This window comes from Somniosus microcephalus, unplaced genomic scaffold, assembly GCF_052327205.1.
Source record: "Somniosus microcephalus isolate GS21.2 unplaced genomic scaffold, FLI_Smic_1.0 unresolved_chr7, whole genome shotgun sequence".
Taxonomy (NCBI): Eukaryota; Metazoa; Chordata; class Chondrichthyes; order Squaliformes; family Somniosidae; genus Somniosus; species Somniosus microcephalus.
In genome coordinates this window covers 34,950,476-34,960,475 of record NW_028225185.1, presented here as the reverse complement: position 1 = coordinate 34,960,475, position 10,000 = coordinate 34,950,476, and the positions used below count along the sequence as shown (strand labels likewise).

The 10,000-nt window shown below is 59.0% G+C and overlaps 1 protein-coding gene across 1 annotated transcript in view; it reads left to right on the top strand.

Annotated features, from left to right (window-relative positions):
- fam50a (family with sequence similarity 50 member A) overlaps window positions 1-10,000 on the top strand; it is a gene marked incomplete at its 5' end in the record, with an annotated part of 52,227 nt that overhangs the window by 1,875 nt on the left and 40,352 nt on the right. Inside the window, one exon of the mRNA XM_085978972.1 lies at window positions 7,590-7,666. Within this exon, the coding sequence (XP_085835098.1) occupies window positions 7,590-7,666 (77 nt within the window). The remainder of the gene's footprint in view (window positions 1-7,589; window positions 7,667-10,000) is intronic.

Genomic DNA, 10,000 nt, shown 5'->3' with positions numbered 1-10,000 from the left:
CAGCGATCGCCGGAAATTCAGCTTGAGCGCCCCAAAAGGGACACGGGGGCGCTGCTCGAGGCGCTCCGCATCCCTCTTAGGGCGCTGAAACTGAATATCGCAGCACAAGGTGCCGCAGCGCCCCACGCTAAGGGTGACCCCGAGCTTCCGGTGGCCTGTCACTTTAATTCACTGCCCCATTCCCACTCGGACCTCACTGTCCTCGGCCTCTTGCATTGTTCCACGGAAGCTCAGCGTAAACTCGAGGAACAGCACCTCATCTTCCGATTAGGCACTTTACAGCCTTCCGGACTCAATATCGAGTTCAACAATTTCAGATCATAACCTCGGCCCCTATTACATTTTTATATATTTTTTATCCACACTTTTGTTTTGTAACTTTTCCTTGTTTGTCTCACTCTCTGTCCCACATGGCAGCTGTCTCTCACTCTGCCAGCGCATTTCACACTTCATCTCGAGCCACTGGCCGAGAAATTCGGTGGGCTGCGCAACCAGTTAGCGGCACGGCGCGCTGCAGTACTGCAGGCCTTCCTCCCCTTCTTAAGGGGGAGGGGCCTGCACCAGCCCGATCGGAGATCGCGAGTGCCGGCAAAAGAGCCCGGCACCGAGGAGAAGTGCCGGGCTCTCGGAAAACAGCCGGCACTGCCGCGGGGGGTGGGGGGGAGATCAGGAGGCCGGGGACGGAGGTGCTGGCAGGCGGCCGCCGAAAAAAACGGCCGCCCCGCACCTCCACCTTAATTTGCGCCACTCCCGCCACAGGTAGGCCCCGTGAACCGGGCGCGATTTGCGAACGGCGCTCCAGAGGTGGGCGCTACCAAATATCGCGATCGGGGCGCTGCGCACACCGATGACGTCATCGGTTGCGGCGCAGCGCAACAGGCTAACGCCGCCATTAGCGCCCCAGCTAAATATCGCAGGAGGTGTGGCCAGTGGCGCTAAAGCCACTGAGTGCCCTCTTTAGATTCAAGATTCTTTATTTGCCATATGTAACTAGTACAATGGAATGCTTACTCCCCAATCACTCCCACAATAAAGCTGTGGGAGCTCACCGAGACACGTCAGCTATTTTTACAGCGCCATGTTCAGAAAGTCAATTCTTTGGCATCCAGTGGCAGTGGGAGCACGATGTCCCTCAGCCGCTCCGTCCCCCTCGTCACCGCGGCCTCCTCCTCACTGTTGCCGGCTCGGCTCCACGTGCGGTGGCCTGCTTCTCCTGCTCACCCTCTGGCCACCATTCCCGGCTCCCCTCCTCCCAGTCGGACTGCGAGTCGTCGAGTCTGCTGCTGCGTCCCGATACGCTGCGCTGCCTCCGCCCGACTCGCCCAACACATCCTCCGGTCGCCGCGGCCTCCGCCTCACCGTCGCCGGCTCCACGGTCCGACGGCCCAGGCCTGCTTCTCCCGCTTCCGGTCCAGCCTCTGGCCGCCATGCTCAGCTCCCCTCCTCCCGGTCGGAATCCCTTCCCGCTGAGGAGCGGCCGGCCGACGTGCCCTAGCGGGTCGACGTGGCTGCTGCTGCTGCTTGCCGCGCTGTGCTGCCTCCGCCCGACTCGCCGAACACCTCGCTCCGGTTGTGGGAGCGAGCGGCGAGAGCGGGCCGCCCAAAGCTGGGAGAGCGCGCCAGCACCGGACCGTCTCGGGCGCCATCTTGACTCTTGACCGTCTCGGGCGCCACCGGACATCTCGGGTGCTAACTGGTGGCGCAGCCCACCGAATTTCTAGGCCAGTGGCTCTAGATGAAGTGTGAAATACGCTGGCAGAGTGAGAGACAGCTGCCATGTGGGACAGAGAGGAAAAAAGGGAAAAGGCACAAACCAAAGGTGTGGCTAAAAAATATATAAAAATGTAATAGGGGCCGAGGTTATGATCTGAAGTTGTTGAACTCGATATTGAGTCCAGAGGGCTGTAAAGTGCCTAATCGGAAGATGAGGTGCTGTTCCTCGAGCTTACGCTGAGCTTCCGTGGAACAATGCAAGAGGCCAAGGACGGTGAGGTCCGACTGGGAGTGGAGCGGTGAATTAAAGTGACAGGCCACCGGAAGCTCGGGGTCACCCTTACGGACTGAACGGAGGTGTTCCGCAAAGCGGTCGCCCAATCTGCGTTTGGTCTCCTCTTCGCGTTCCCTGCTCTAAGGAGAACAACCCCGGCGTCTCCAGTCTCTGTAATCCCCTCATCCCTGGAACCATTCGAGCAAATCTCTTCCGCACTCTCTCCAAAGCCCTTCACATCCTTCCGAATGTGTGGTGCCCAGAATTGGACACACTTGTTCCAGCTGGGACCGAACTAGTGTTTTGTCTAGGTTTAGCATAACTTCCTGGCTTTTGTGCTCGGTGCCTCTGTTTATAAAGCCCATGCGCTTTATTAACCTTTGTTAACCTGCCCTGCCATCAAAGCTTTGTGCCCAAGCACTCCCGAGGTCTCTCTCTTCTTCCACCCCCTTGAAAATTGTACCGTTCAGCTTTTACTGCCTCTCCTCGTTTATCCGACCGAAATGTATCGCCTCTCGCTTTTCTGTGTTGAATTTCATCTGCCACGTGTCCGCCCATTCCAGCAGCCTGTCTTAAGCCCTTCACACAAAATCAGACCCCGAGCCACATCAGGAGATACTGGGGACAGGCGACCAAAAGCTGGGTCAAAGAGGTCGGTTTTAAGGAGCGTCTTAAAGGAGGGGAGAGAGAGAGGCGGGAGAGGTTTAGGGAGGGAATTCCAGAGCTCGGGGGCCCTGGCGCGGTCGCCAATGGTGGAGCGATGCGCGAGAGGCCGGAATTGGAGGAGCGCAGAGATCTCGGAGGGTTGCGGGGGCTGGAGGAGGTTACAGAGATAGGGAGAGGGCGAGGAGGTCACGGAGGGATTTGAAAGCAAGGATGAGAGTTTTAAAATGCAGACGTTGGCAGACCTCAGCATTTTTGCCCCTCCGACAGTGCGGCGATCCCTGAGTACCACCCCTTCGACAGTGCGGCGCTCCCTCAGTACCGCATCTCCGACAGTGCGGCACTTCCTCAGTACCGCCCCTCCGACAGCACGGCGCTCCCTCAGTACCGCCCCTCCGACAGTGCGGCGCTCCCTCAGTACCGCCCCTCCGACAGTGCGGCGCTCCCTCAGTACTGCCCCTCCAACAGTGCGGCGCTCCCTCAGTACCGCCCCTCCGACAGTGCGGCGCTCTCTCAGTACTGCCCCTCCGACAGTGCGGCGCTCCCTCAGTACCGCACCTCCGACAGTGCGGCACTCCCTCAGTACCGCCCCTCCGACAGTGCGGCGCTCCCTCAGTACTGCCCCTCCGACAGTGTGGTGTTCCCTCAGTACCGCCCCTCCGACAGTGCGGCACTCCCTCAGTACCGCCCCTCCGACAGTGCAGGGCTCCCTCAGTACCGCCCCTCCGACAGTGCGGTGCTCCCTCAGTACCGCCCCTCCGACAGTGCAGGGCTCCCTCAGAACCGCCCCCCCGACAGTGCAGCGCTCCCTCAGTACCGCCACTCCGACAGTGCGGCGCTCCGTCAGCACTGCCCCTCCGACAGTGCGGCGCTCCCTCAGTACCGCCCCTCCAACTGTGCGGCGCTCCCTCAGTACCGCCCCTCCGACAGTGCGGCGCTCCTTCAGTACCGCCCCTCCGACAGTGCGGGGCTCCCTCAGTACTGCCCCTCCGACAGTGCGGTACTCCCTCAGTACCGCCCCTCCGACAGTGCGGCACTCCCTCAGTACTGCCCCTCCGACAGTGCGGCACTCCCTCAGTACCGCCCCTCCGCCAGTGCGGCGCTCCCTCAGTACCGCCCCTCCGACAGTGCGGTGCTCCCTCAGTACCGCCCCTCCGACAGTGCGGTGCTCCCTCAGTACCGCCCCTCCGACAGTGCGGCGCTCCCTCAGTACTGCCCCTCCGACAGTGCGGCACTCTCTCAGTACCGCCCCTCTGACAGTGCGGCGCTCCCTCAGTACCGCCCCTCCGACAATGCGGCGCTCCCTCAGTACTGCCCCTCCGACAGTGCGGCGCTCCCTCAGTACCGCCCCTCCGACAGTGCGGCGCTCCGTCAGCACTGCCCCTCCGTCAGTGCGGCGCTCCCTCAGTACCGCCCCTCCGACAGTGCGGCGCTCCGTCAGTACCGCCCCTCCGACAATGTGGCGCTCCCTCAGTACCGCCCCTCCGACAGTGCGGCGCTCCCTCAGTACCGCCCCTCCGACAGTGCGGCACTCCCTCATACCGCCCCTCCGACAGTGCGGCGCTCCCTCAGTACCGCCCCTCCGACAGTGCGGCGCTCTCTCAGTACTGCCCCTCCGACAGTGCGGTGCTCCCTCAGTACTGCCCCTCCGACAGTGCGGCGCTCTCTCAGTACTGCCCCTCCGACAGTGCGGTGCTCCCTCAGTACTGCCCCTCCGACAGTGCGGTGCTCCCTCAGTACTGCCCCTCCGACAATGTGGCGTTCCCTCAGTACCGCCCCTCCGACAGTGCGGCGCTCCCTCAGTACCACCCCTCCGACAGTGCGGTGCTCCCTCAGTACCACCCCTCCGACAGTGCGGTGCTCCCTCAGTACCACCCCTCCGACAGTGCGGTGCTCCCTCAGTACCGCCCCTCCGACAGTGCGGTGCTCCCTCAGTACCGCCCCTCCGACAGTGCGGTGCTCCCTCAGTACCACCCCTCCGACAGTGCGGCGCTCCCTCAGTACCGCCCCTCCGACAGTGCGGCGCTCCCTCAGTACTGCCCCTCCGACAGTGCGGCACTCCCTCAGTACCGCCCCTCCGACAGTGTGGCGCTCCCTCAGTACCGCCCCTCCGACAGTGCAGCGCTCCCTCAGTACCGCCCCTCCGACCGTGCGGCGCTCCCTCAGTACCGCCCCTCCGACAGTGCAGCGCTCCCTCAGTACCGCCACTCCCACAGTGCAGCGCTCCCTCAGTACCGCCCCTCCGACAGTGCAGCGCTCCCTCAGTACTGCCCCTCCGACAGTGCGGCGCTCCCTCAGTACCGCCCCTCCGACAGTGCGGCGCTCCCTCAGTACCGCCCCTCCGACAGTGCGGCGCTCCCTCAGTACCGCCCCTCCGACAGTGCGGCGCTCCCTCAGTACCGCCCCTCCGACAGTGCAGCGCTCCCTCAGTACTGCCCCTCCGACAGTGCGGCGCTCCCTCAGTACCGCCCCTCCGACAGTGCGGCGCTCCGTCAGTACCGCCCCTCCGACAATGTGGCGCTCCCTCAGTACCGCCCCTCCGACAGTGCGGCGCTCCCTCAGTACCGCCCCTCCGACAGTGCGGCGCTCCCTCAGTACCGCCCCTCCGACAATGCGGCGCTCCCTCAGTACCGCCCCTCCGACAGTGCGGCGCTCCCTCAGTACCGCCCCTCCGACAGTGCGGCGCTCCCTCAGTACCGCCCCTCCGACAGTGCAGCGCTCCCTCAGTACCGCCCCTCCGACAGTGCGGCGCTCCCTCAGTACCGCCCCTCCGACAGTGCGGCGCTCCCTCAGTACCGCCCCTCCGACAGTGTGGCGCTCCCTCAGTACCGCCCCTCCGACAGTGCGGCGCTCCCTCAGTACCGCACTGGGAGTTTCGGCCTAGATTTTTGTGCTCGAGTCTGCGGAGTGGGATTTGAACCCACAACCTTCTGACTCAGAGGCGAGAGTGCTGCCAACTAAACCCCGGCTGACCTCGGATTTATTAGTGACAGGATTCGGCTCTGCTTTGATTCCATTACCCCCGCGTGGCTAATAAAGTTGCTGGCACTCTGTCAACTCTCACACACAAAGCTATAGCGAAGGCAAATGGTATGTTGACCTTTATTGCAAGGGGGTTTGAGTATAAGAGTAACGGAGTCTTGCTACAGTTATACAGGGCCTTGGTGAGACCACACCTGGAGTATTGAGCACAGTTTTGGTCTCCTTACCTAAGGAAGGATATACTTGCCACAGAGGGAGTGCAACGAAGGTTCACCAGACTGATTCCTGGGATGGGGGGATTGTCCTATGAGGAGAGATTGAGTAGATTGGGCCGGTACTCTCTGGAGTTTAGAAGAATGAGAGGTGATCTCATTGAAACATATCAGATTCTGAGGGGGATTGACAGGGTCGATGCTGAGAGGCTGTTTCCCCCCTGGCTGGAGAGTCTAGAACCAGGGGTCACAGTCTCAGGATAAGGGGTCGGCCATTTAGGACTGAGATGAGGAGGAATTTCTTCACTCAGAGGGCGGTGAATCTTTGGAATTCTCTGCCCCAGAGGGCTGTGGAGGCTCAGTCGTTGAGTCTATTCAAGGCTGAGATCGAGAGATTTTTGGACTCGAGGGGAATCGAGGGATCGGGCGGGAAAGTGGAGTTGAGGTCGATGATCAGCCGTGATCTTATTGAATGGCAGAGCAGGCTCGAGGGGCCGAATGGCCAACTCCTGCTTCTAATGTAACAGGCTCGAGGGGCTGAACGGCCTCCTCCTGTTCCTAATGTAACAGGCTCGAGGGGCTGAACGGCCTCCTCCTGTTCCTAATGTAACAAGCTCGAGGGGGCTGAACGGCCTCCTCCTGTTCCTAATGTAACAGGCTCGAGGGGCTGAATGGCCTCCTCCTGTTCCTAATGTAACAGGCTCGAGGGGGCTGAACGGCCTCCTCCTGTTCCTAATGTAACAGGCTCGAGGGGGCTGAACGGCCTCCTCCTGTTCCTAATGTAACAAGCTCGAGGGGCTGAACGGCCTCCTCCTGTTCCTAATGTATCAGGCTCGAGGGGGCTGAACGGCCTCCTCCTGTTCCTAATGTAACAGGCTCGAGGGGCTGAACGGCCTCCTCCTGTTCCTAATGTAACAAGCTCGAGGGGGCTGAACGGCCTCCTCCTGTTCCTAATGTAACAGGCTCGAGGGGCTGAACGGCCTCCTCTTGTTCCTAATGTAACAGGCTCGAGGGGCTGAACGGCCTCCTCCTGTTCCTAATGTAACAAGCTCGAGGGGGCTGAACGGCCTCCTCCTGTTCCTAATGTAACAGGCTCGAGGGGCCGAATGGCCAACTCCTGCTTCTAATGTAACAGGCTCGAGTGGGCTGAATGGCCTCCTCCTGTTCCTAATGTAACAGGCTCGAGGGGGCTGAACGGCCTCCTCCTGTTCCTAATGTAACAGGCTCGAGGGGCTGAATGGCCTCCTCCTGTTCCTAATGTAACAGGCTCGAGGGGGCTGAATGGCCTCCTCCTGTTCCTAATGTAACAGTCTCGAGGGGCTGAATGGCCTCCTCCTGTTCCTAATGTAACAGGCTCGAGGGGGCTGAATGGCCTCCTCCTGTTCCTAATGTAACAGGCTCGAGGGGGCTGAACGGCCTCCTCCTGTTCCTAATGTAACAGGGTCGAGGGGCTGAATGGCCTCCTCCTGTTCCTAATGTAACAGGCTCGAGGGGCTGAACGGCCTCCTCCTGTTCCGAATGTAATAGGCTCGAGGGGGCTGAACGGCCTCCTCCTGTTCCTAATGTAATAGGCTCGAGGGGGCTGAACGGCCTCCTCCTGTTCCGAATGTAATAGGCTCGAGGGGGCTGAACGGCCTCCTCCTGTTCCTAATGTAACAGGCTCGAGGGGGCTGAACGGCCTCCTCCTGTTCCTAATGTAACAGACTCAAGATGCCATTTTGAAATCATTTTTTCTTCAATTTCAGAAATTCCCACCAAGAAACGAAAACTGGGTAAAAATCCGGATGTGGACACCAGCTTCCTACCGGACAGGGAGCGGGAGGTAAGGCAGGCCGTGTCCGACATCCGCAGCGAGAGTGGCCGCGCTGATCGTCGAGTCCTCCTGGTGTCCCGAGCCAGCTCCCCTCTGGGTCAGGCACTTGCTGCTTTCAGTGACATCGGGGGAAAAATTCGGCTGCTTTGCGCCTCCCGTTACCGCCTTAAGAGCGCGTTAATGGGGCGGAAAGCAACTAGCGCCCGGGCGCGGCGATATTTGCGCTGCTTGCGAAATTGACTAGATATTTTGCGGCAGCGCTAAAAATTACCGCCACGATCTCCTGCGCCGGCAGATCATAAGAACATACGAAGATAGGAGTGGGAGTAGGCCATACGGCCCCTCGGGCCTGCTCCGCCATTCAATAGGATCATGGCTGATCCGAACCTAGACTCACGTCCACTTCCCTGCCCGATCCCCGTAACCCCTAATTCCCTTATCAGCTAGGAAACTGTCTATCTCCGTTTTAAATCTATTTAATGTCGCAGCTTCCACAGCTCTCTGAGGTAGCAAATTCCACAGATTTACTACCCTCGGAGTGAAGAAGTTTCTCCTCATCTCAGTTTTGAAAGGGCAGCCCCTTATTCTAAGATTATGCCCCCTAGTTCTAGTCTCACCCATCAGTGGAAACATCCTCCCCGCATCCACCCGATCAAGCCCCCTCACAATCTTATATGTTTCGATAAGATCGCCTCTCATTCTTCTGAATTCCAATGAGTAGAGGCCCAACCTACTCAACCTTTCCTCATACGTCAACCCCCTCATCTCCGGAATCAACCGAGTGAACCTTCTCTGAACCGCCTCGAGAGCAAGTATATCTTTTCTTAAATATGGAAACCAAAACTGTACGCAGTATTCCAGGTGTGGCCTCACCAATACCCTGTATAACTGCAGCAAGACTTCCCTGTTTTTATACTCCATCCCCCTTGCAATAAAAGCCAAGATTCCATTGGCCTTCCTGATCACCTGCTGTACCTGCATACTAACCTTCTGTGTTTCATGCACCAGGACCCCCAGATCCCTTTGTACTGTAGCACTTTGCAGTTTCTCTCCATTTAGATAATAACTTGCTCTTTGATTTTTTCTGCCAAAGTGCATAACCTCACACTTTCCAACATTATATTGCATCTGCCAAATCTCTGCCCACTCACTTAGCCTGTCTATGTCCTTGTCCTCGTGACGTCAGTCGAGCGCGCAACGCCCCGTTAGCGTCCTGGACCGGATATTGAGTGGCGCCCCCTGCCCTACCGCCTGCCGCTAGCAACGACAGGTTGAGGGGAGCGTTTTGCAGTCGGGCAGGGACTGGGGGGGGGAGCGCTATTTAAAGGCGGCCGCTTCCTGCCTTTTTTTGTCGGTGACAGTTTTGCACCTCGCATTCTGAGAGAGAGAGAGAGAGACTTCTGGAGAGATTCAACGCTGTGTGAAGGAGTTTTGGGTACTGAGCAGCACTTTGCAGGTTCATTTTGATTTGACCTTCCTTGCACCGATTTAGAAGAGACTGTGGGGGCTGCACTCTGAGCTCTTTCCCTCGGACCTCTCCATTGTTCTTTCCAGCAGATTTGATGTGCAGGTCTCTCCAGGCCGAGATTCAAGGCTGCAATGAGCAGGATGTGGATGGAGAGCAAGATCGACCCTCCCCTTTAAGAACTGGCCGGCGCCAGTGTGTCTGTGTTCCATTGCTGACTGACATCACCTGAGCTCCGCCCGCGCTCTGAGGTAGCGCCTCGCTCCTCGGCGTTAGCGCCTTAAGAGAGGTGTGTAGTGCCTGATTTAGCGCTCCAATCACCTCCAGGGGCGATAGAAGCCAAGTTTGCAGTCGGAGGCGATAATTAGCGCCAGGCGCTGAACTTTGCGCCCGGCCGATAATGGCGCCCCAAATGGGGCGATACTGAATTTCTCCCCCATAATCTCCCCTCGTAGCCCAGTGTAGTTAAAAAGAAAGATCTTGCATTTCTCCATCTCCTTTCACCACCTCAGGACGTCCCAAAGCCCTTCACAGCGAATGAAGGACTTTTTTTGAAGTGTGGTCACTGTTGTAATGTGGGAAACGCGGCAGCCAATTTGCGCACAGCAAGCTCCCACAAACAGCAATGTGATAAATGACCAGATCATCTGTTTTTCGTGATGTTGGTTGAGGGATAAATATTGGCCCCAGGACACCGGGGAGAACTCCCCCCTGCTCTTCTTCCAATAGTGGCCGTGGGATCTTTTACATCCACCTGAGAGGGCAGACGGGGCCTCGGTTTAACGTCTCAACTGAAAGACGGCCCCTCCAACAGTGCGGCGCTCCCTCAGTACCGCCCCTCCGACAGTGCGGCGCTCCCTCAGTACAGCCCCTCCGAC